This window comes from Hoplias malabaricus, chromosome 1 (genome assembly GCF_029633855.1).
Source record: "Hoplias malabaricus isolate fHopMal1 chromosome 1, fHopMal1.hap1, whole genome shotgun sequence".
Taxonomy (NCBI): Eukaryota; Metazoa; Chordata; class Actinopteri; order Characiformes; family Erythrinidae; genus Hoplias; species Hoplias malabaricus.
In genome coordinates, this window is record NC_089800.1 from 43,782,819 (window position 1) to 43,808,148 (window position 25,330).

General features: G+C 37.5%; 3 protein-coding genes across 4 annotated transcripts; 2 read left to right on the top strand and 1 right to left on the bottom strand.

Moving 5' to 3' along the window:
- The first annotated feature begins 1,224 nt into the window (after nt 1-1,224).
- Nucleotides 1,225-12,112, top strand: chp2 (calcineurin-like EF-hand protein 2). 2 transcript variants are annotated; one of them, XM_066663423.1, is made up of 8 exons: nt 1,225-1,269; nt 2,425-2,482; nt 5,271-5,343; nt 5,424-5,504; nt 5,876-6,000; nt 6,932-6,993; nt 8,152-8,274; nt 9,308-12,112. In XM_066663423.1, the coding sequence occupies exons 1-8, from the start codon at nt 1,228-1,230 to the stop codon at nt 9,359-9,361; spliced, it is 618 nt and encodes a 205-aa protein (XP_066519520.1). In that variant the 5' UTR covers nt 1,225-1,227; the 3' UTR covers nt 9,362-12,112. The 2 variants fall into 2 exon arrangements, with proteins under 2 accessions (XP_066519520.1, XP_066519527.1); XM_066663430.1 differs by lacking the exons at nt 1,225-1,269; nt 2,425-2,482 and adding an exon at nt 1,354-1,543 and having other exon boundaries at nt 9,308-12,107.
- A 1,342-nt stretch (nt 12,113-13,454) lies between these two features.
- On the bottom strand, nt 13,455-16,272 carry cox7a1 (cytochrome c oxidase subunit 7A1). The gene is made up of 4 exons (XM_066663471.1): nt 16,180-16,272; nt 14,238-14,324; nt 13,909-13,993; nt 13,455-13,606 (listed from the first exon to the last, which is right to left on the bottom strand). Exons 1-4 carry the CDS (start codon nt 16,192-16,194, stop codon nt 13,545-13,547), a joined length of 249 nt encoding a protein of 82 aa, XP_066519568.1. The 5' UTR covers nt 16,195-16,272; the 3' UTR covers nt 13,455-13,544.
- A 1,512-nt stretch (nt 16,273-17,784) lies between these two features.
- On the top strand, nt 17,785-25,327 carry rnaset2l (ribonuclease T2, like). The gene is made up of 10 exons (XM_066663456.1): nt 17,785-18,082; nt 18,206-18,305; nt 20,418-20,475; nt 20,564-20,631; nt 20,784-20,841; nt 20,939-21,006; nt 22,356-22,469; nt 22,570-22,618; nt 22,726-22,800; nt 24,985-25,327. The coding sequence occupies exons 1-10, from the start codon at nt 18,073-18,075 to the stop codon at nt 25,177-25,179; spliced, it is 795 nt and encodes a 264-aa protein (XP_066519553.1). The 5' UTR covers nt 17,785-18,072; the 3' UTR covers nt 25,180-25,327.
- The last annotated feature ends 3 nt before the right edge of the window (nt 25,328-25,330 follow it).

A 25,330-nucleotide genomic window follows, 5' to 3' on the forward strand; every position in this document is an offset into this window, starting at 1 on the left:
ATTGTGTACTGGAGTTTAGGAGCACGCGTATAATTTGTCTCCCCAACAGTACTGCGGAAAATCAATGGCGCCATCCAGTGTTACATGTTAATATACTCCTAGATACTAATTGTAAAAATAATACAGAGAGGCTACACCAACCTTTTGCCTCTGGTCCAAAATTCTTGAGACTTAAAAATGATGTCAATGCAAATGAATAAATAAAATCTACTACTACTATTACTACTACTACAACTAATAATAAACATTTACTTCTTAAATGTATGTAAATATTTCCACAATTCTCATTTTCTTTGAAATTTTATATTAAATTGGATAGAATATAGAAATAAAAGCATTGTATTACTTTAGCAAAATTATTACTATTATTATTATTATTATTATTATTATAGGATGGACGCTTGCACTCTGCAGTGTGTGTGCCCTTTTTAATACACATAGCAGTTCAAAATGCTTCAGAGACACAAGTGTTTGAATATATTTAAAAATAGTTAAAATATAAAATACTACTGGTCACATCCCTTAATAATAAAATTAGAGTGTATAACTTGGAATGAGAATTTGTGGGAACGACACCACGAAAAAGTTTTTCACGAAATATTTCTCCAGGACATGAGTCCAGTGCAGGCTCCGGACCCACCGTGGCCCTGAACTGGAAAAGCGGTTACAGACAATGGATGAAATAATGAATGATTTGTTTTAGCGTGTAAGAGACTACAGACTGTGAGACACATGGTTTCATCCTAGTGCCTGCGAAGTCTGTCATGTACAGAACTCATATAGACCTTCCTCACTTTTATTACATTAAAGTCCACAACATATTAATACTACGCCAATTTTTCATTCTGTTACCCTCTTCACGCCCTATTATTCCTGTCTGTCTTCTGTCGTGCACTACTGTGACACTGCAATTTCCTTCAGGAACAATAAAGTGTTGTCTTACATTCCCCCACTCTTTACAAGGTAATTAATCTGATCCAACTGTCCCTATGCTCTGAGAGTGGAACAGATTTTTGGAGGATAATGTTTCATTGCGACTGTCTGTCTCAAATATTTCTCTGGTTTTGCTTAAAGTTTAACAAATTAAACAGGAGGACAGTGAAAATACTTACTGACCAATTACAGCTGGACGCTGGATGTTATCAGCCAATCATGGTGTAGGGAGGCGGGACCTTTCAGAAAACAAGCAGAATAAACAACCGTTGTTTACGTAGATATAAACTACAAATGCCAGAGTGTAAATGCTGCAGTAAAGTTTATTTTAAAATGGTAATAAACAGAGAGCGATAAAAAAGCCAATATCAGGTTAATCGTTGGAGACTGGAGCGTCGAAGCGGATTGGTTGGGGTCTGTGTCCGCGAACACAAGCTTGAACCCGTTGTAGTCTTGGCTGAGATTTGTCTGTGGGCAGTGTTTTGTTGATTTGAGCTCGATGAAATCGTCTGGGTTCGTGTACGGACTATAGATTAATATTAAATGGGTTCGAACAGCTCTGCCCTGTCAAAGATTCCCAACGCCGAGGCTCTGATGCAAGAAACGGGCTGTGAGTAAATTCGGGCTGAAGTTGGTGGTCTTGGTTTTCGGTCATGTGGGCGTTTTTATTAACAGTCCAACACTGATTGTTTAAAATGCTTAACTAGGCTTTTTAGATGGCAAATTTAATATTAGATACCTGCCCAAGCCATTCCATAAACATTTAATGAATAATAATGGCCTTGATTTAACAGAACACAACTGATCATATGGTTTTTCAATTGCTATTACTATTTTATTGTAATTATAAAGTGACCGCCAGGCCACAGGGAATGGACTGTTATCGTTAGCGCTGTGTTTTGAGAGTGGGGGTGAATGGAAAGTGACAGCTGCTGAAACAGAAGCCCGGCTTTCGGTAGTTCACTGAAAAGAGAGAAATGAGGTCCCGAACTGCGGATGAGTTTTGGCCTGTTAAAAATAGAAACACCGTGCAGCTTGGTGTAGTTAGCTGCTTGAATAAAAGCACAGCTGGAGATAGCTTTTAAGTCAAGAAGTCCTGAAATTGATAGGATAACTCTCTTCCACCTTACCGCTATACAGCAGATGAGGCGACAGATTATAATTTAGCTAACAGCTGCGCATTTAATGTGGAACAAAAATCGAATCAGAAACCGAATTCATTTTCGAAATCCCTTTACAACCTGTACGGAGCAGCCATTACATTCGGACGCGTGATCTGTTGTACTACTTTAAAGTGGAAAAGAATATGAATCTAACTGGTGTGATAAAGTAACGGTTGGCTTGGTAAAACGTGGTTTCGCTAACTTTGGAGCTAGCTAGCGATAGCTGAGTGGAGAATGTGAGCTCAGAGCTCATTGTAACTTTACATGAGCTAACGTTAAATCCAGTTTGACTATTTGTTACTTTTCTGAATTTGCGCTTTGGCATCAGGTAAAGTGCGTTCTTCTCGAGCAACTGCAGCATTTTGTGAACCAGCTAACGCATTCAGGTGAAACAAAATATGTCGGGTCCGTGTATCTTTCGTTAATTGGTTTTCCGTTTCTAATCCTGCAGTAGAAAAACCGAGAACGACACATTTCACTATATTTATATGTTATCAACAGTATCAGAGATAGTAGATTTTATAGCTTTTTTCTTCCAACGCATAAAAACACAAATGCAGACAATATTGGAATCGATTTTTTTTTTTAGTTCACTATAAATTGACATTTTGTTTTTTCATACCTAACAGGAAGATAACATATAGCTAGATAAACGTCATCGTTCTGCTGTTTCGCAAACTTACCCTCTCCGGACCTCTCCATGTCTCAACGTGCATAGTCTTAGACCATATTTTTAATTAAATCGTGAAATGGGTCAAGTATGCTCATCTATACTCTACCAGCGTAACGTTCCTCTGTTTCAAAATATATGGTTTTATTAGTGTTAAAAACTTCCGGTTCTGCCTAAAATCTGCAGCCCAACCCATAATTAGCCACAAGCAGGAATGAAATAAGCTCGTTATTTTAATTCATATTTGTTCATATTCATTTTTCGTGTTTTGTTGTATTTAATTTAATTACATTGCAGAAAACGGGTTGTTTTCCTTAAATCAATGATATTTATATCATTCAAAATGGGGAATGGGCCGTTCTCCATTTTTCTATTGCAGGATTAAAAATGAAAATGGAAAGCCAATTAATGAAAGGTACACGGACCATGTCAGTGGTGTGTGTGATATATATAAAATCACAAACCTAAAGAACCAAGCTATTAATTTTTTAATAATGCACTGTCCATCCATCCATCCATCCATTGTCCACAGCTTATCTGGGTCCAAGTTGTGTGGGAAGCAGTCAGAGTAAAGAAACCCAGACCCTAGCCACTTCTTCCAGCTCTTCCAGGAGGGATACCAAGGCATTCCCAGGCCACTCGAAACATATAATCTCTCAGGTGTGTTCTGGGTCTTCCCTGGGGCCTCCTCCCCATTGGACATGTCCGAAACACCAGGAACGCGTCCAGGAGGCATCCGGACCAAATGCCCGAAACACCTCAACTGGCTCCTCTCGACATGGAGGAGCAGCAGTTCCACTCCAAGTCTCTCCTTGATGTCCGAACTCCTCACCCTATATCTAAGGGAGAGTCCAGACACCCCGTTGAGCAAACTCATTTCAGCTGTTTGTACCACAATCTCATTCTTTCGGTCACTACCAAAAGCCCATGACCATAGGTGAGGGGTGGGATGTAGATTGAACTGTAAATCGAGAGCTTTGCTTTTCTACTCAGCTCTCTCTTCACCACAACGGACTGGTACAGAGTCTGCATTTTTGCAGGTGCTACATAGATCCGCCTGTCAATCTCCTGCTCCATTTTCCCTCACTCATGAACAAAACCCAGAGATACTTGAACTCCTCCACTTGAAGCTGGATCTCCCTTCCAACCTGGAGAGAGCACTCCACCCTTTTCCAACTTGGTACCATGGACTCAGATTTGGAGGTGCTGATTCTCATACCCGCTGCTTCACACTTGGCTGCAAACTGCTCCATCAAGAGCTGGAGGTTCTGGCTCGATGAAGCCAACACAACCACATCATCTGCAAATAGCAGACATGGGATCCTAAGACCACGGAACCAGACACCTTCTGCTACTTGGCATTGCCGAACATTTCTGTCCTTAATAGTTATGAACAGAGCCAATGACAACAGAAGCTTCCCATTGGGCAATCTTTATTCTTTGAAATAACCTATAATATATTTAATTTATTGATTAAAAAAAGTTTTTAGGATTTAATAATTGGCCTATTGGTAACTTTAAAATTTGAGTGGTTAAATTTAGAAAAAAATATGTTGAGGCAAATAATTATTTTAGCTACCTTGTTAGCTTTTGATTTGCCAATCCACCTACCAACATGTCCCGTCTTGCATCCAGTGATTCCAGTTAGGCTCTGGACCTACCTTGACCCTGAACTGGATAAATCAATGAATTATCAAAATCCAGAAAGGGTCTTGTCACAAAATTTTGTATGCAACATAACTTGACAGGCAAGTAGGCACACCATTGCTTGAATGTTGAAAGCCCATATAGGTTTTTTTTCCTTTGTGTAGAGCATTTTTACAAAGCCCCTGAGATGTAAATATAGACAAAAAATATTTAAAGTCTTAACATGTTTCCTAAATTTAATAAACCTCGCGCTCAATTTAACTGAAATGTCTGATATTGAGGGCGGCACGCTGGCGCAGCAGGTAGTGTCGCAGTCACACAGCTCCAGGGGCCTGGAGGTTGTGGGTTCGATTCCCGCTCCGGGTGACTGTCTGTGAGGAGTTGGTGTGTTCTCCCCGTGTCCGCGTGGGTTTCCTCCGGGTGCTCCGGTTTCCTCCCACAGTCCAAAAACACACGTTGCAGGTGGATTGGCGACTCGAAAGTGTCCGTAGGTGTGAGTGAATGTGTGTGTGTGTGTGTTGCCCTGTGAAGGACTGGCGTCCCCTCCAGGGTGTATTCCCGCCTTGCGCCCGATGATTCCAGGTAGGCTCTGGACCCCCCGCGACCCTAAATTGGATAAGCGGTTACAGATAATGGATGGATGGAATGTCTGATATTGCAAAAAGGAATTAAACTTGTCCTCCACAGAGGCCATATATTTACAAATATTACAAACTGACTTACACATTTTGAGACCCAGTTCATCAATATTTTCTGTTTCTATTATGTGCTGTTATTATGGCATTTTGTCTAATACAGCAAAAAAAAAAAATGCATGTGTTGTATTTTATTGCTTTAATGTCCTGTTACTTTTGCAGTTGCTTCTGCTCATCTTGTTCGTCTGTATGACCGCTACCAAGCCCTGGATAAAGACAACAAAGGTTATCTTTGGTAAGACACTTCAGAATCAGTTTAGCTGCTGTAGTTCATGGTACTGACCAAAAAGTCTCATCAACCTGTTGTTCTCGAAGTCCCCAAGATTTCGGAGCCATAAAGGAGCTGGCCATGAATCCCATTTGTGATAGAATAATCGGGGCCTTCTTCACTTCAGGGTAAGAGCATTTTTTTTTGATTAATCAGTTTAATGGATTAATCAGAATAACAGTAATAATAATAGTAATAATAAAATGCACATTTATGTTTTTATCATAAATTTAGCTCTGCTGGTATTTCAGCCTGAGATCTGCCTTCTGTCCAGTCATATTACAGTCCCAACCCTCTGGGTTGCCAGGTCTGCAAACGTAGCGTCCTTTAAAGACAGAACTGTGTTCAACAGCGTTTTAAAGATGAGTTCAGGTTGTACTGTGGAATGTTTGGGATCAAGTCGAGTGGTCTTTATTGTTGTTCCTCATTATAAACATGGTTTAAAATAAAATGTGGTTGTTCAGGCCTATGGTCAAAAGTTAATTTATGTTCCTTTCAGACAGGAGATACTGGACTTCCCATCCTTTGTTAGGATCTTGGCACATTTTCGTCCCGTTGACAAGAACCGACCCAAAGAACCCAACTCACCAGACCCCATTAACAGCAGGAGCAACAAACTTAAATGTATGTTTACATGGATAGTGAAAAAATTATATACTGAAAAACAAAACTCGTGAAGTCTTACCTTACTGGAATTTAAAACTACATTAAGAATGGCTTTCAGGGGTTTCAATATATGACATGTATTAGGCACAAATATAATAACACAGATCAGGCAAAATATTAAAATGACTTCCTTGTATCTATTATTGTTATTAACTAGACAAACAGTACAGGAGAACTTTGTCATTCTACAAGTACAGACTGTAGTCCATCTGTTTCTCTGCATATTTTGTTGCCCCCTATTCAATGGTCAGGACCCCACAGAGCAGGTATCTGTAGGTTTGTGGATCATTCTCAGCACTGTATTGCAGAAACGTGGAGGGGCATGTTTTGGTGTGTTGTGATGGTATAAATGGATCAAATACAGCAGTGCTGCTGGAGTTTTAAACACCTTAGTGTCACTGCCGGACTGAAAATAGTCTAGAAAATAAAAAATGTACTGAGTTCTGAGTGTAGTGACCAGTGATGACCTACTAGGGGATGATGAACACACTGTGCAGATGAGCTACTACCCTCTGACTTTGCATCTGTAAAGTTAATCATGACGTAGATGTGAGTGGGCACACTTTAAAATCTCCAACAGCACTGCTGTGTCTGAGCCACATATACCAGCACAACATACATTAACACACCACCACCACATCAGTATGACTGCAGCACTAAGAATGTTCCACCACCCAAATTATACTTGCATTTTGGGGGTCCTGACAATTGAAGAACAGTGTGAAATGAGGATAACAAAGTATGCAGAGCAAAAGAAAGACTACAGTCTAATTGCAGAACTACAAAATGTGCTTATGTGGTAAGTATAGCAAAATGAACAATGCAACGGGTCATTTTTAATGTTTTGGTTTATCATTGTACATTCTTTGCTAATTTGCTGGTTTTACAGTTGCTTTTCAGTTGTATGATCAAGACAAGGATGGCAAGATTTCCAGACATGAACTTTTACAGGTCAGTGCATATGAATCTTTGCTGAAACAGTGACTTTTTGTTACCAAGCAGTATTTTCTGTATTCAAGTGTGAATGCTCAAGGCTTATTAAGTTGGCTATGTAGTTTTTTTATTTAATGTAATACATGGGTTTTGTAAGATGTAGCAAAATTTAGGAACTCCCTAGTATCTGTAAGATTTTTAAATTTAGATTAATCCTGTCATTGACCAAAATCTGATGCATAAATGTAACGACAAGTCTAAAATTAAGCCTCTTCATATCCATATCTTTCATATCAGTAATCTGATTTCTTATTTTACTTAATAAATAATCAAACCAACATCTGAACCAAGATTCATGGTTGTTACATTGTAAACATTTGATCTGGTAACTTTTGGTTTTTGACAACGACTAAAGACACAGGATAGTGTGAGTATTCATAATCCTTTGATTGTTCAGTGTATTTTATGGTCCCTCATGTAGACTCTGAACTCTGAACATAAAAACCTGCCTAACCACCTAAAAATTGTATATTTAATTATGTTCACTGTTTACTGAAGACACAGTATTCACTTAAGGCAGCATGGTATGGTTATGGCAATGAATGTTTTCTAAATTTTTTTGGAGTGAAGGCAGTGAGTAAATGGTGTGACCATGTCCAACTCTGTTCTGTGATTTATAATGCCTCAAGTCCTGGTTAGTGTTGTGAAAGTCTGAACCATCCAAACAAGTGTTTTCAGACTCTACATGATCTTCATTCACTCTTCACCACTTTTCGTACCAAATCTGGTCACTTGGTCTGGCCAATTTTCATACACTCTGTTTTGGTTTGGACCACATTTAGGAGTCAGAAGGTCTGAACCAAACAAGGTAAAAAAAACAAAAAAAAAACAATGACAGATTGCTCTTTTTCAGTGCTCAGTCACATGGTCGAACTGGTCTTAGAAAACTCAACTGACAGATCCCACCTTACTGCCTTGAGAAATTAGGTGCATTTTAATGTTACACTTAAAAGTAGAGCTTTATAAGTGCATTTTTCAACATTTTATTAAAACGTACATTTCCTAAAATGGAATGCAGCCTTAACCTTGAGACATGGCTTTTCTGTTTGTATACTGTGCTTGAATATGTATGCATCTGCTCCATTTAAGCAAATGACAGAGTAAAGTGATTTGCAGGTCCTACGGTCTATGCTGGAAAAGCAAGTGACAGAGGAACAACTGGAAAGCATAGCAGACCGCACCATTCAAGAAGCAGACCTAGACAGAGATGATGCCATATCGTTTGAGGAGTTTAGAAAGGTGAAATATGATTAAAACCTCTGTGGACCTCAGATGCATATAGTATATACCTATAGTTGCAATGATGTTTCCAGTGCTTTCACTTTTAGTGAAGTCACCATGTGATGTAGTTTTGGGAGCTAGACCATGCCCCAATTACCTGTCCACAGACTCATTTATAACCCTTCACTCTAACTCCATCCCGGTTTCGAACAACATCGCACCCACCACCACCTCATCTCCCCCATTTTTTCATTCTGACCATTTAAGCCTTTACACGCCTCAAAGCCACCTCGAACTCCAGCCCAAATTTTCTGAGTTCACCTCTGAGCGTGGTCTATGCTAGCAAAACCATTATTATGGGAAAGGATTGTGTGTGCTTCCACAGTTACTGCTTCTTGCAACTACATAACTTCCATGTTGGTTTCATAGCAATAATGGCTAGTATGGTGGCTAGTGTGTGTGTATGTATGTGTGTGTGTGGGTGTATATATATATATATATATATATATATATATATATATATATATATATATATATATAAAAATTATTAGTGTGGATGGTGCCCATTTTTTTCTAGAAACTTGCTGAAATGTTGACCTGTCACAGAACACATTTCAGCTCATCTCAGATAACTTAATATATATTTACATTTTTTGCATAATATAGTTCAGACCGTATAAAACGACAATGATATTCCAGAGCCTTTGTGGCTGTATCCATCACAGTAGCTTGAAGGTTACTCAAACAGTACCACCTGAGGTCTCATCTACATTTTACATTTATCAGTTAAATTCAAGATATATACTGTACAGTGCAGAAGGCACCTAAGATAATTATATATATTTAAACCAATGTCTTCCCAAAAAGCATGCTGCTTGTATAAATATAAAAAGACATTATATAAAACATATGAGAAATGTAATATTTATATATATCAAAGATTTTACCAAGTTATATTATTGATTTACACATCTAATTTAATTATGGATGTACACATCTAAAATGTTGTTTTAAAAATCGGACTAAGTTGATCTTATTCTATTTTCATTAGTCACTTGACAAGGTGAATATTGACCACAAGATGAGCATCCGTTTTCTGCGATAGACCATTGTGAGTTCGAAAGAAGCACCAAGGAATGAAGCGTCTTTTTATTAAAGAGCACAGAGAACAGATTCAGTCTTCAGAGGTATTCCTTACTCTCCAACACTGCCTTGCCTCTTTCACTACTATAACCTTTTTATACTTCCATGTTTATTGCACTATGAAAATAAGATTTACTGGAATGAAACTTTCAGAGCCTGGAAATATGAGTGATGTATAATTTTGTTTGGTGAGCTACAATTTTAAAGCTGATGACATGTTTGAAACATTACTGTGATCTGACTTTGCCTGGCTTTACTGTGAATATGCTAGACTTTTAACTGCTTCTTAAGTTGGGACTAAATGTGGTGCCGACTGTTATGTTTATTCTTACATAGTTTGGATATGAAGGTTAACCAAGTTACTAGTCCTTTTTTCCTGCAGGCTGAAATAAAAATGCAGAATTTATATTAATATTTCAAATTTCTAAATATTACAAAAGCATAACTTGCTATAACTGTACAATATTTAAGGCTACTGATATTGGCATCATCTGTTTTGGTAATGTTAATAATTAAAAATGCAGATGTTTGGAATAATGCAACATATATAGCTTTTATTGCACTACCTCACCTCTTGGTTGAAAAATGTCTTTATTTTAAAGCTTAAGGATTTTGATTATATGACTTTACAGTTTTACTAAAAAATGAATTGCAGTTCCCTAAAGATTACTAGAAACTGATCTTGTAGTTTATTTAGTTAAAGTGTTTCTCTGTTATCAGTAGTTATTCAAAACCTGCATCCAGAAATTTTGCTGCTCCTCCTGTCCTTGCCTTTCTTTGGTATTGCTCCTCTCCTCCCTGGAATAAAGTCAAGGAGAAGAATGGAGGACAGGAGGGAATAAATAGCAACAGAGAAATAGGAGAGCTGAACACTTTAATGTTATCAAATAACTATTAGGTATCTTGTTTAACGAAGAACAATATTCAAAGCTTGCCCCTCAGAAGCCAGTCACTTCAACCGTTTAATGCAGTTCAGTCCATTTAATGGTTAAAGTTAAGGCCTTGTTGGCCACCCATGCAGATGTAAAGTCAGAGACACTAACTCATCTGCTGCTGCAGTTTGTGTTGGTTGTCTTCTAGTTCTTTGAGTGGTCACTAAACACACAGGATGCTGTTAGCTGGATATTTTTGATCGCTGAACAATTCTCAGTCCAGCAGTGACACTGAGGGGTTTAAAACTCCAGCAGCACTGCTGTGTTTGATCCACTCGTACCAGCACAACACACACTTGAACCACCATGTCAGTGTCACTGCAGTGCTAAGAAGGATCCACCAGCTAAATGGTGCCTGATCTGTGTTGCTCTTGTGGGGGTCCTAGCCATTGAAAAACAGGGTAAGAGGTGGCAAACAAAGTATGCAGAGCATTAGATGGGCTACCCTCTATAATTGTAGAATAACAAAGTGCTTGTGTATGGTCAGAGGAGCTGAAAGAATGGAGCTGAGTGACTGTAGAAACAAGGAGGTAGTCATAACGTTAGGTTGACTGGTGTATCTAACAAGGTTGTTGTGTTGCATAATTTGTACTGAACTGAGTGTAATAAATTAGTGCCATGTATTGTTTTGTGTATTTGTTTAATATTCGTTTTCCTTTCATGAACCCATGCCCATTGGTAACAAATTGCTCCTCTCTCTGTAGCATGTTGCAGCTGTGTATTAATAGCATTCAATTATTTTTTCAGTTAAAATAGTGGTTTCATATTTGTTTTTGTTCTGAGTGCTTGTAGTGATACCACAAAAACGTCCTGTGTAGCATACACTTATGCATCCTCTAATCAACTTCTTGCCTCAAATGTTTTAGACAGCCAACAAGATGGTGTCTTCAAACTCTTGATGATTAATAAGAAAAAGCAGTAACATTTTAAAAGGTTGCAGGTTATATGTCCAGAGGTCTGTAGACACCCTCACTAATGAAAGAATTTAGTAACTTTAAGGTGCGCACATACTGCTGACACAAATTCAGCTGTGCATAGAAAAGCTGATTGGAGCAATGTAATCAACTGAGATTGATCAAATGTGTCTGGAGTGGTGTTTGTAATCCAGATATAGTCATCCAACATCAGAACTACTGGGCTAATGTTCCTGTGTTCTGAATGCAGACAAATAGCAGTGTTCCTCTCTAAGGAAAGTAGTGCTGTAAGATTATACTGTGTAAAAGCTTCACAGTAGAGACAAAATCCACTATAAATGCATTTGATATTAGAAAATATGTTGAATTATATAGAGTCTACAAACCTTTGTACTTATAATGTATTATATGTGGAAAATAGTTTATTTACACTAAAACAGGTCTTTAAGACCTGGAGGCGGAGCATGTATCACAAACAGTGTTTCATTGATGAGACTAACAAATGCATTTACAACTAGAACATTTTCAAGTAACTTTGCACTTTCAAAGCTTTTCAAAGCTTTCAAAGTGCAATGTTTGAATAAAAATCTACCTCAGAAGTTCTACTTAACTAGACATTAAAGACCTATAATCATCTGGACAAAACTACTATGAGTAAAACGTTGAATACCAATCACCCAGGCTAACTTTATTAGCATGTTTGGAAATGCAGCCTTTGCTTTTGTATTAATGATGGTATTAAGTAATAAAAATGAATTTTTACTTTTGTTGTGTAATGATATTGTTTTTATGGAATGGATTTGAAATATAATCACTCGCTCCAATGCTTTGTTTGTACTTCGTGGAAGCTAAGCTCATTGTGTATGTCAGCCCTTGAACTGTATTTTTACCAAGTCATCTGCAGAGATTCTCTTTGACCACAAGGTGGCAGTCGAGTCAAATTTAAGACAAGGATATATTCCAGTAATATATTGTTTAAGCGTAAATATAATAAACATATAATTGTCATATATTATATGCTTTCACAGCAGTAGCTTTGTTTGTTTTGGGGGTTTTATTGGTGTAAATAAAAGCACAGTGCAATATGTCTGTCTTTCATCAGAATGTAGAGTAGGTGCAGTATTTATATCAGTGTACATGTAAAAAAACTAATTATTCCATTCACTTCTGTACTGCATAGTAATGTTCACAAAGTTTGTTTATAATATTATCATAGAAGCTGTTGATATTTTTGCTTATTTAACTGCTAATATTTTTCACATTCTTAATCGTTTACACTGAAATAAATAAATATATATATATATATGGGCTAGTGCCAGACATGGGTATTGTTTTTAGGTATGCCAGTGTGTGTGCTAATATTACAGTCAGTTTAGTCTTTAAGCGTCATTGATAAATGAGTGCCAAAGTTCTTATGCAGTCGTGTGTGCAGTTGCTATCTGACTTAAAGAAATATTCCAGAAATTCAATATGGAAAAGCCTCGCAAACCAGGATGGATATCTTTGAGACAATATGAGATTTATATATTAATATATTCGCTTTTTATAATGAGATGAATATAGCTTTTAAACTGAAACAATCTAACTGCAAAACCCATGGCTTAGTGGTGGTGTGGCTGCCTAGAAAGTGATAGTTATGAAGTGTCAGACTTTATTGGTGAAACAATCATAAAGCTGTTATGTTCTGCCTATGAATCATTTGCAGATGGTAAGTAAATTTTAGAATGTTAGCAGGTGCAACTTGTAATGTTAATCACCTCCAGGTCATTTTTAACTTGGGTTAAGCACACAAAAAGCGGGACATTTTCCTTCCTCTTACTCAGTCTGATGTCCAAAGAGAGAACACCATTTGTAGTATTCAGTGGTATGTTGAGTATAATATGCAGTTCCCACAAAATCACTGTAAAATTGGGACATTCAGGTGTCTGATTTCAGGAAGATTTCTATCTTCAACAAAAACAGCCCGTAATTATAATAATAATTATATAATATTTTCTAATTGTTTTTATTTTCACGTACTTTTTAAATTCTACTGTAATCTTTCTGTATCTCACTGTAAAGCACTTTGGATTGCCATTGCGTACGAAAGGTGCTATATAAATAAACGTGCCTTGTCTTGCCTAAACCTCCACAGCACAGATACACTTTGAAGAGCTTAGGCATGGAAGTATGAAAAAGGCACAGTGGCAAGATTGGATTTATACACCCTGTACATTTAATTGGAATTGTATTTGCAAAGCATGAAAGTGAATTCAATTGAATTCATATAACAAACACACAGTACTCTCATCTGCTCTTTTCAGTCTGCTTTGCTCCTGGGCATAGAGGCCACCAGGAGCCAGTAACAGGAAAGTGCAGATCCTGTAAAGAGACAGAGAAGAGAGACATCAATTGCAGAAAAATACAAGGCTCCAGCAAAGCATTACACCAACAGACTTGATAAAGATGCTGTCATAAATATCACGGATATTAGTGCAACGTTTGAGATCATCAATACCTACTAATGCTTATCTTATAAATGTGAATCACATGTAAAACATTTTTATATATTGACTTTATTCATCATCTGTTAACTTTATCTTTATGATGTATATATGTTTATGTGCAATATGTCTTGCTACTGTACTGCTCCAATTTTTGGATCATCATGTGCAGTATCATACCAGCGATAGTGAGCGTCATGGTTAAGCGATAGAGAAGCACATCAGTGGTTCCCCCTTTAATGTGGACTGGCAAGCCATTGTCCTCCTGAAAAAGTGCACAGCTGATTATGCATACTTTCATAGTGTTTCTTCTCCTAAGCCCTGGTTAGTGAAGCGTGCTTAGTCCCTCTCTTTTAGTGTGTATCCACATATTTAATACTTTTGCACCACATTTCATTTGGTCTCCTCTTTCAGATCTGCACATATTGTTAAAAGTGTACATGCAGTCCAGATTCCTCACCTCAATGAACAGTGTGTTTGTGTTGATGGGTATTTCTTATGCACCTCACCTGGAAGAACTTCTGCTTCTCAGGAACTTTGTTCTTCATCTGCCTGGCTGTGGTGTTAAAGGCTCGGGTGGCCACCCGCTGAAGGCTCTGGTGAAATATTCCACACAAGAAAAGAGAGTGTTCATACATCTCAAAGGAACACTACGGAAAATTTGGTAATTCTGCTCCTGGCCTGAACCCTAAAGTTGCTGAGTGTAATTCACTTTTATAGCACTGTCCTGAAATCATGAGGGGTGGGGCAATTGCTGAGCCCAGAGTAGCAACGACAGAGGCTTTACTCTCCCTGTTACAGGTCAGTGGAGCATCATGATTATTTTGAAGCTATAAAGGAACTAGGGTGTCCTACTGCTCTTTTTCTTTGCATTTCTATGCAAATACAATGTAATCCATAATTTCACAGTGACACTACATGTTCTGCAATTGTGTCGCCCCTAAATCTATATTTATTAGTTCTTTTCTTTGTGGCCTTTTAGGCGTTTAAATTGGATGTACGAGTTTGAGGTCTTCTCTTTGATCTGAGCTGTTAGGACATTTATGCAAACTTTGGAATTAGTTCTGAACCTACATTCAATAGATACTCAAACATAAATATGTGAGTCACTTCCACTGGCAGCTTTACAAGCTCTACTGAGATGAGGCAAGATTATGAGCAGGTTATTTCTTTCTCACATGTTCCTCTTTATATTACACAACAAACTGGATCCTGTATTTTCTTTTCAAGTCAAGACAGTTAGTATCTTTTAGTGCACAGTGAGGCCAAGCAGTGTAATTTTCTTATCATAGCAGTCTTTGACATATCTGACATGTGTATATAAAATGAATGATCACGGGATTAGGAGCACCTACCACTTGCCAATGCAATTTAAAATTATAGTCCATCTATGCCCTTTGACCCTGATCTGCAATGATCAGGAACACCACCCCAAAGTCATTGATTTTAAGGATTTGTTTTGGGTGACAAACTGAATTATGAAGAGTATATATACACAATAGGAATCGAACAAAATTCCTCTCTAAGGAAAGTAGTGCTGTAAGATTATATTTTATTGGATGTTGAAAGTTTTTAAGGGTCCAAAAATTGGGAAGGATTTTAGAGTCTAACTTTTTCTCACTTTGAGTTCAGCACTGAAAGAGGTGCTCTCTGTCTGAATATTACACATTAATCAAGCACATAGCACTCTACGGTTCCCAAGGTCAAATGTGCAAGTGAAACTGGAGCTTGATTTGGTGTCAGTCGCAACCAGGACTGCGCAACACTGAGAAATGACCTATCAGTGTAGTCCAGAGATAGAGGGAGGAACCAAAAAGATGACCTCTTCCTCTGTGTATGTGTGTGTCTACACGCACAAAGCCTAAACCTGGAGTGTGTAACAGTAACCATGACCTGCATTAACTCTACCCAGACTTTGTAGATAAATATGTGAACCACCCAGCATTTTTTAAAATTCAGGATGTAATAAATCTCATGCTGAAATGTAAAAAATGCAATCATTTGGCCTTTGAGGGTCAAATGAAATAGATATTTGAAGAGATTTATCTCTTTATTTAAAGAGATTTAAAACATTTAAACTTTTCTACAGCGTGCTATTTAGTCTTAGACTAGGAGGCTGCATATCATTTGACAGGTTATTTCAGGCCTGTAATCCCCCCAGCACATTTCTATCTACTGCCTTGGCTTGTTCTTACACTAACAAAGTTCATAACGAGATAAAGCTGTTTAATTGAACATGTGCCAAACTAAGTGCTAACTAAGTGAACATGTGCTAAACTCCAGCAAAGTCATTAAATGCATAAATCTGGTTGTTATTATCTTGTTTGTCACTTGTGAGTCACTTTTTACTTTTACTTAAAGTGATTTTCTGTTCCCTTTTTTCCTCATAAGAACTACTCCACAGAAACAGTGGCCAATAAAGAGTTCAGTAGTAAACACAGAGGTATTTACCAGAAAGTGCCTCATGTCCAGCGCTGTTCTCTGTGAATCCTGCTGCTGCTTGTCTGCTCAGGGTCCATACAAGGACACACACACACACACTCTTAAGCACTCTGGACCAAAGCCAACTATGGTGGACTGGAGGGAACAATCTTTTAACAGTAGACTGGACTTCACCATTGTTCCAGATGTTGAGGCTTATCTACTCAAGAATTTGACTTTCCAATCCTACAACAGTGCAGAAACTGACCCTGCTAAAGAGCCTGAATGCAGCTGTTGTTGTTCAAATGTTTTCTTTTATTACTGTAATATAAACACTTGACATTTCCTGCTTGGACAAGTGCACATTGAATAAACAGGATAGGACTCGTAATGGATGTTCACAAACATGTGTCGACTTCTTTATAAATAGTATATTCAATTATACCAAAGTGTGAATGCCTGAAACTCTCCATCTCATATGATAGCTTTATAGAAGGAAATTTTTAAAGGTTAAAAAAACAATACATTTATAACTAGTACAAATTCACCATAAAAGATTGAGTGCTGGAAGAGAATTGGCTGTTTTTGTTGATGTGGTTCATCTGCTGCTAGGGGTCACCATAACTCATGCACTACCTCATACACACCACTGACATTGACTAATGCACATTTAATATTACACGGGGTATTTGGCATTTTAGCTCATTTCTTTTGTACAAAGCACAATTGGAATCTTTTAAATCAGAGGTGGGGTCTGATCCGCAGGCAATATATAACCCTACAGTCAACTTTATACAGTCAGTCCAGTTGGCTGTAATAACCATGATGACAGCTTCACCTAATAGCTGTCTCTCTGGCATTAATATTAAAAGGAAAGTCAATGGGGTTCATGTGGGGAGAGACCCTTGACCTTCTCAAGTAAAACAATATTTAAAGAATTGAACATTCTCAGAAATAATCTGACGACCCAGTTTGATTTTTGTTCCAGTGAACTAAACAATAGCTGGACAGTGTTAAAGCTTGTGGCTAGGCCTGCCACAAAAATCCACTACCTACTGGGCCTCAGGGCCACCCACATTATCAACTTATTTAACAACATCTGGACATTCCTTCAGTAATTTATGTTGACCTTAATATCACTCAGTGTGTTTGGTCACGTAAGTATGAATATCAAAAGCATTTTTATCCACTCAATGTGTTCTGGAGCTCTTATGTCAATTTGTTTAAAATGTATTTTATTTTAGTTTAATTTATTTTGATATTTAAACATTTGTTATATACCAGTTACAATGTATACATATTCTAAGTATATTATATTAACATACTACCATCATATTAGTGTCATGAAATGCCATTTAAAAGTCTTTAAATTACAATAATATCGCAGGTATTTCTGGCACAATATATCAATTACAAAATATGGCTCTTCAGTTAAAAACATTTACCACCATTTTTGTTGATATTTAGCTTACTACATCATTTTAACCCAGCAGCTGTCCTTACATCATGTGAATCATGATGAATAAACCATGCTCCAAAATTACTTGGAATATTTTTTTCTTCTTCCATTGAAATTAAAGTTTTTTCCTTCTCCTGCAAGTTACTGTTTTGGGATGTACATGTTTTTACTTGGATAGGGATGATATGGTCTCCAGAGGGAAAGGGTTTCCCCATCCCAGTTATAAGAAGTTCAAAACCAAACTCAGTAACGTTTCTCTGCCAACCCAAGCTATGACCCCAGTGCTGATGCTGGAACAATGCTGCTGGCCATATTTTCAATCTCTTTTTCTGTATCACTTCTTCATTTCTTCTGCTAGTGTCCAAATATGGAACTTTCATCTGTGTTGTGGTTGGTTTCACTTCAGTGTTGCTCTGTAAAAGTCATTAAAAAAAGGAATCAGTTACAGAGTCCTGAGAACTGCCATGGCCTGCTGTAAGTAAATCTCTCTTAACAGTTCTTAAACGAAAAACAGAATACATATTCTCTAAAGTTAACTTGAGCAGGACATCAGTAACTCTAGAAAGTTAATTTCATATGTTCTTCTTAAAATTTCAGGTAAACCTTCATTCTTCTGGATTTGTTCCACTGCTCTACTGACTGGATGTGTTTTCACCCAGGGTCCTGAAGACCACTGGACCCCTAGTGACACAATCCAGTAAGCTGTTTTATTAATTTATTAATTGAACATAGTTTTACACTGGTGCATGTTGCTAAGGGAAATACACTTCCTGACTAAACAGGTGCTGCACATGGCCTTTGATACAGTGGACTATTGTATACTATGGTATATACATTAGAAGCCTAGGTAGGACCATCTAGAAGTGTCCTAAACTGGTTCAAACCTTACTTAGCTCTAGAGACTACATTATTACACCTGGTAGCAACCAATTTGAGCTAATTTCTCTTAGAGTCGCACAAAGATCAATTCTGGCATCTCTACATGTTACCACTTACTGCCAAATACTTCAGGACCATAAAATTGCTAATCACTGCTATGCAAATGACACCCAGATTTACATTACTTGCTTATGTTTGCCCCAAACGAAGAACAAATGGTAGGGGACATAATATCATATTAATGAATGAATGAATAAATAAATAAATAAATTAGCCTACCTTTATTTAACCAGGAAATCCCCTGAGATTAAAATGTACTTTTTCATGGGAGACTTGGCTGAGATAGCACAGTGTATCCAGTTCACAGGAATTATAAAAAATTTAAGAAAAAAACCACACACACAATAAAAACAAAGATCCAAGGATTTAAATTATACATTTCAAGTCAAAAAGTAAAGTAAAATTTACCCAAAACAGTCATAATAAATCCATTGCAAAAGCACAATTTGTCATGTAAGAAACAACAAAATCAAGAGACTTTATCACTGCTAAAAATTTAGTAAAACCCATTCACACTTTTTTAGCCTACGATTTCTAGTAGGCTAGACTGTTGTAATGGCACCAGTACTTGGCTCCCTGTCAGTATCAGAGTAGATTTTAAAATATTATTCTTGTTTATAAATCACTACATGGTTTTACTTATATTTCTGATATGCTGCTAAAATTGAGTCTTACAGCTCGACCAACTAACAGTGAATGCTTTTAGACATTATGCTGCTTTCAGCTAGAATAAACTTCCTCAATCTATTGCTGTGTCAGAAATGTTCTGTTCAGTATATAGTGCACTATTTTGGGGTTCCACCATTTTGTAGTAGTGACTGAAAACATATTGGACAATTTTAAGTGTACTCAAACAATCCCTCAGTGCACTGCAAAAAGTAGTGTACAACCCACGTACACTAACAGATATCACATTACCCATAATCCACTGTTTGGTAAAAACCCACACAAGGTATTGTTTGAAATTATTCACGACCCTCTTGAATTTAGTATTTTATTATTCCTTATAATAGTGAACTGTATAGTGAATAATATAGGGTATAGGGTAGTAGACACTGTGTTTTCTTTGGTACAAGCTGCTCAAGTCACTTGGTCGGCCTCGGTGTTTAGGCTGCTTCCATGTTGCAGATAGGAGGTGGAATCAAATGTTGTACATTTTGTTGCATATTTTGAATTACCCCTGTTATAGAATGTGCTATATATAAATTTGCCTTACTTTGCCTTGGCCTGTCTGTTTTTAATGATTGCGATGTGGCCAGTGGATTTTGTGGCTACTGTGGTTTGCCTCTTGCTGTGTAGACTTTGTATTACAGTTCATGGATTCATCTGTGGGTAGTAGTCTCACGAATAAATGCCTGCAGAGTGTGAGAGTCTGTCATACAGAGGATTCTACTATAGGATTCTCACAGAAGGATTCTTCTTTCATCCACAAGAACCTTTGTGATTTATCAGCTCACAAGTGCATTCTTTCCTCTTAATAATATAGCACACTGTTGTTCTTCAGCCTCATAACAACTACTCTGAATTTTATTGGCACTCATCCTGTTGTTGAACAATGGCAATTACAGGAATGTTTGAAACTCTAGAAGCAAGAATAGGTGAAACAATGGAATGCACCTGAGTAGTCATTAACACCTGAGAAGCCTGACTTCCCAAACATTTTGGTGCCATGAAATTTAAGGTGATTTTAAAATTGAAACAGTGGAGCAGAATGGCATCTCACGAAAAATGTGTCATTGTCCCAAACATTATGCTGAGCACAAAAAATGAATGGAAACTGTGTAATTAATCGCCACGTTAAAGCAGTAATTGCTGTTTCAATTAAAGTTAGTAAAAGAGCATTTTATAACTTCAGTATGTCTATGTACAGCTCTTGCAACTGGACGTGCATGCTTTTCACAATGCAGTGGCCAGGAAGCTTCTGTCTGGTGAGTCCACTTTTATTTATGCTTCTGTTTAACCCTTACTGTGTCTGAGAATCTGTGAGTTATTTTCTGTACTACTGCTTTCTCACAGAGCCTGGAACATAAAAATATCTGCAAGATCCCACAGGACATTCACAACTGGACCATTCATGGCCTGTGGTAAACAAATACAATGGACCAACCAGACAGGACTTAAAATGGTTTACTAAAGTTGTCTAGTTTAAACCTCTACAATAACTGAAACATTTGATTAATAAGGTTTCTGTGTCAGAGTTTAAAACGGCATTGTTCTTTTCGGGGTTTCTCTAAAGGCCAGAGAATGCTCGAAGCTGCTGTACTTGCTGGCCAATATTTCTCTCTCATCTTCAGGTAATTTGAGTATTTGAGGCAGTAAACCTCAGACTATGAGACCTAAAACAAACAGGACTGTGACATGCCGTCTTGTTTTTTGTTTTTTTTTTGCCAGGAACTGGAGGCTGAACTCTCTCATCTGTGGCCATCTCTGATTAAAACAAAGAGCGATTTTGGTTTCTGGTAAATGAGTGAATGACTGAACAGCTACATTGGCTTTGACCTTGACAACATTGTGTGGGTTTTATTTGGCATAATTTCCAAGTCTATGAGAGGATTTGAGGTTTCTCTTAGCATTCCAGGTCATATTTAGAATGCAAAAGATGTCCTTATTGTTTAATGGTGTGCCAGCCAGGAAATGCATATACAGCTAGCTACTGAGGGTCTGAGGCAGTTGATTAATCATTGTGTAATTTACAGGCTAGTTTCAAAGCAGTTTGCAAATACATTAAACTACACCAAGATGTCCACTGGCTGATGAACAGATTATCTTGTTACAATGGCACCTATCAAAGGGTTGAGTATATCAGGCATTAAGAGTACCTGGCAATGTTTTGGTCAGAGCACTTCCAAAAAGGCAGGTCTTGTGGGTTGTTCCCAGTTTACCCTGATTAGTCCAATCCCATAGAAGAGATACTGTAGCTGACAAATCTGCTGAAAATATTCATGCTGGATATCCTCCTGAGACCCAGAAAAATTAAAGGTTGAGAATTTTAGTAATTATCATATGAATTAAGACTCCTGGATGAAAAAATTCATGTCATAAATATATATCCAAGTTGTTTTACATTTATGGAATGTCCTTAAAGTAAACATCAGGATGTTGCATAGTGATTAGTTTGATGTAATTTGTCTTATTTCCTATTCTGCATCACACCCAGATCCTGCTTCAACTTCATCAACAAATAAGACAGTCATGAAAACTAATTTTAAATGAAAACTGGGTTCACCTGGACATTACCAACAGTCCTGCTAATTTCACATTTGTTTGGGATTATCAAAAATAGTTCAAATACACTGTATATCAACATATACATTAACACAAGAATAACCCAATTAAAGGGCAACAAGAAATTTCACTGAAAACACCCTATTTACTATTTTTGACTATCATTGGGCGAAAGGCGGGAATACACCCTGGAGGGGGCGCCAGTCCTTCACAGGGCAACACACACACATATATTTACACACTTTTTTTTCTGAGTCGCAAATCTACCTACCAACGTGTGTTTTTGGACTGTGGGAGGAAACAAACGCGGACACAGGGAGAACACACCAAACTCCTCACAGACAGTCACCTGGAGCAGGACTTGAATCCACAACCTCCAGGTCCCTGGAGCTTTGTGACTGTGACACTAACCTGCTGCACCACCATTCACCCTCAATTTAATTACATTTTTAGATATACAATTGTTTAATCTTGTGGCTAATTTGTGTACATTGAATAATAAACCTGTAAATTTAGGAAGATTACATCACATTATTTTTCTTGCATCCTAACTATTCTTTTAATCTCTAATGCATTTGCTCAGGAAAGATGAGTGGTTTAAACATGGAACCTGTGCAGCTTGTGTGGAGGACATGGGTTCTCCAGCTTTATATTTCGGAATTTCACTCAAGCTTCGGATGCTCTTCAACATTGATACGTAAGTGCCCTATGCAATAAAACACACCAAACCTGAGACTTAAACACTAAAAATGTCTGGATATTTCTATCGGTAACTTCCATAACATCCTTTTATACAGTGTTCTGATAAGTGCAGGCATCTTGCCTTCCTGCAACATCTCGTACAAGGTAATACTGCTGATAGGACCATCCATATTCAATAGCAGTCAAGTAATATAGCAATTAAAGTAGCAGTAAAGCTGTACAGTCATTACTTAATTACTCTGTGTTTTTAGCATGAAGACCTGGACGCTGCATTGGGACCCCTCCTTGGAGATAATTATGTGTTACAGTGTGTGAAGGATGAGAAGGTGAGGACAAAGATAAATATTTATGCAAGTCATTGTTCAGGAAATAGGACATTACTGCTCTTTCAAACCAAAAACACCTTAATTAAGTTAATTATTCTAGTTTAGTGAGTGCTTTTCAGGAAAAAAAAAAGATTAAATTACACTCTGAATAAACACCTTGTTTGAGCATCACCCAACCTAACACATCATTTGAGTGGTACTTTATGTTAAATAAAACATAGGATATGTTACAAAATGAATGCCAAAACGTACCTTGGATATGAATAAATACACTGATAATGCATAACATGAACACCACCTCCTTGTATCTATACTTTTTGTCTATTTTTATCAGCTCCACTGGTCGTACCGTTGCACTTTGCTACTCTACAAAATACATACTGTAGTCCATCTGTTTATTGGACTGCAAACTAACTCTAGGACTGTATCAAACTCAGACAGAGGCACACATTTATTTAGTGTACTAAATTCATCTCGACACCATATTTTGATCTGTACGCTTTTTTAACTTTCTCTTACAGCTCTCACTCCATGGCCCAGAGGTCAATGTCCTCTTGCCCATGTGCCAAGCCTTAGAGTTTATGATACGGGTTCTCCTCAATCAATCAACTGTAGTATCTGTGATTAAGGGAGGAGTACCAGGCACTCTGAATTCCTCGCATTACCCAGCTATGTTTGAAAATACCAGGATTAAAAATAAAAACAAAACAAAAAAAAACATCCCGGACAATTTACATCTCTCTATTGAAAAAAACAATACACTGGTTCCCCCTATGGAACAAACAAATTACAAACGCTGGACTGAGTATGGTCCAAATCACTTCAATCAGTGACTACAAAGTGCACCTATACATGCTTCAGTTTAAAAAAAACCCAGTATGAACAGTATAGGTGTGCCTACTAACTTGGCAAGACCTGATTTGCTATTTGGCCAAAAGGACACACTAGTGCAAGTCCCATGCACACTAATATCTCATAACATCTCTTTTGAACATGGCATATATTTGCTGTGACATTGCCTCTAAATCATAAGCAACCTTTATAACAGAACAACAGGTAAGACCAGCTGTAAATTGAAAGAATAAGCTACACACAGCATATTTTAGGACAAAAACAGTTGTCTGTTGAGATATTTTAAACACTTGTAATTCTGACAACACAGCCTTATTTAAATCCAAATGACAATCCCGTTTTTTTGGCCAGGCAGCATTTGTGGAAACACCTCTGATTACTGTGTGTAGATGTTTTAGACATTTATTACAAAAAAGTAGCATGAAATTAAGAACGTTAAGCAGTCTCCACAGAGAAACTCCGACCTGCAAATGGAATTTAAAACCGACCGAATTCATTGAGTTCGGTTAAGTTCATAAAAACACTGCCTTGTTTAATCTGGCACAGTCAACTGTAAGTGCCATTTTTGTGAAATGGAATAAAAGAGCAAGAGTTGTTCAGCCAAAAATTGATAGACCACAAAACCTCAATGTAGTACTGGATACTATTGATTCACTCAAAAATATCCAGGCCAGAATCATGCTTCACTATTTGGAAGGTCTGTTTGGCAGAAGCAGCATTTTCCAGGGTTTGGATATTGCACCTTACGTTATTGTCAAGATTATTAACAGTGCTACAGCATGTAGAAACATGTACAACTTCAAACGTTGTGGCACGTTTGTGGATGTCGCTTCGGATGTGGATGTACGAGCATGGCATGACTGTATACAGAGCAAGCATCATAAAACATGATATGACAGAGCCCTGGACTTAACCCTGCTCAAAACTTTCAAGATAAACTGGAATACCAGTTGGAGTCTAGACCTTCTTGCCAACATTACCTAACTGGAAAAATGCCCCCACCTACCCCACGTTCTGTGAGAAATTACAAAATAAGGAGTTCTATTACCCACACATTTTTAGGTACTGCTTCAAAAGTGGATGTAGTTCTGTGCTTCGCATCATAGACGCACCATTTCTCATTTCACAATTTCCAATGACACACTGCAAATCTTCTCTTTTTAGTGTGGCGATAAAATGCATTAATTTGGTTTGTTTTAGTTTGTGAATTAACATATAGGTGTAATGGTTAGGTGCTCAAGTACTTTTTGCTGTAGTGTACTTAAAAAAAACTCTCTCGAGAGAGAGATTTTTTTTTTTCTCCTTTGACTCTTTACCACATTTTCAATTTAGGAGCGAGAGGCACTGGTGCAGTTAAAGATCTACATCTCAAAGAACATCACTCTAGGATGCCATAAAGAGGACAGAGAACACAAACTGAAGTTTGCCACGGACACAAATAATTCTACAGGGCATCCTTGTCCTAAGAACACTGCCATCTTCTATTTCCCAATAGATTATGAACACCCTGCAGAACCGTGTGTCTGACCCCAGCTACTGGCAAACAGGAGTTTTAAAGAGTTAAGGCATTAACACTTGACAATTTTTAAAAGTGTGTAATTAACATATAACAGATGCAGCAAATTTTGGCTGAATAGTAAGAATATGTTCAAACTGGCTTGACGTAATTGCTTGGAAA

Excerpts from the sequence above, each read along its gene's own strand:
- rnaset2l (XM_066663456.1), top strand. Across the intron at positions 18,306-20,417 it reads ACCCCTAGTGACACAATCCA|CTCTTGCAACTGGACGTGCA; the intron begins GTAAGCTGTTTT and ends GTCTATGTACAG. Across the intron at positions 21,007-22,355 it reads AAGAGCGATTTTGGTTTCTG|GAAAGATGAGTGGTTTAAAC; the intron begins GTAAATGAGTGA and ends GCATTTGCTCAG.
- cox7a1 (XM_066663471.1), bottom strand. Across the intron at positions 13,994-14,237 it reads AGAAGCAGAAGTTCTTCCAG|GAGGACAATGGCTTGCCAGT; the intron begins GTGAGGTGCATA and ends GCACTTTTTCAG. Across the intron at positions 13,607-13,908 it reads CATGACGCTCACTATCGCTG|GATCTGCACTTTCCTGTTAC; the intron begins GTATGATACTGC and ends GTCTCTTTACAG.
- chp2 (XM_066663423.1), top strand. The coding sequence starts at position 1,228 with ATGCCAGAGTGTAAATGCTGCAGTAAAGTTTATTTTAAAATG. Across the intron at positions 1,270-2,424 it reads GTAAAGTTTATTTTAAAATG|GTAAAGTGCGTTCTTCTCGA; the intron begins GTAATAAACAGA and ends CTTTGGCATCAG. Across the intron at positions 5,505-5,875 it reads GGGGCCTTCTTCACTTCAGG|ACAGGAGATACTGGACTTCC; the intron begins GTAAGAGCATTT and ends TGTTCCTTTCAG.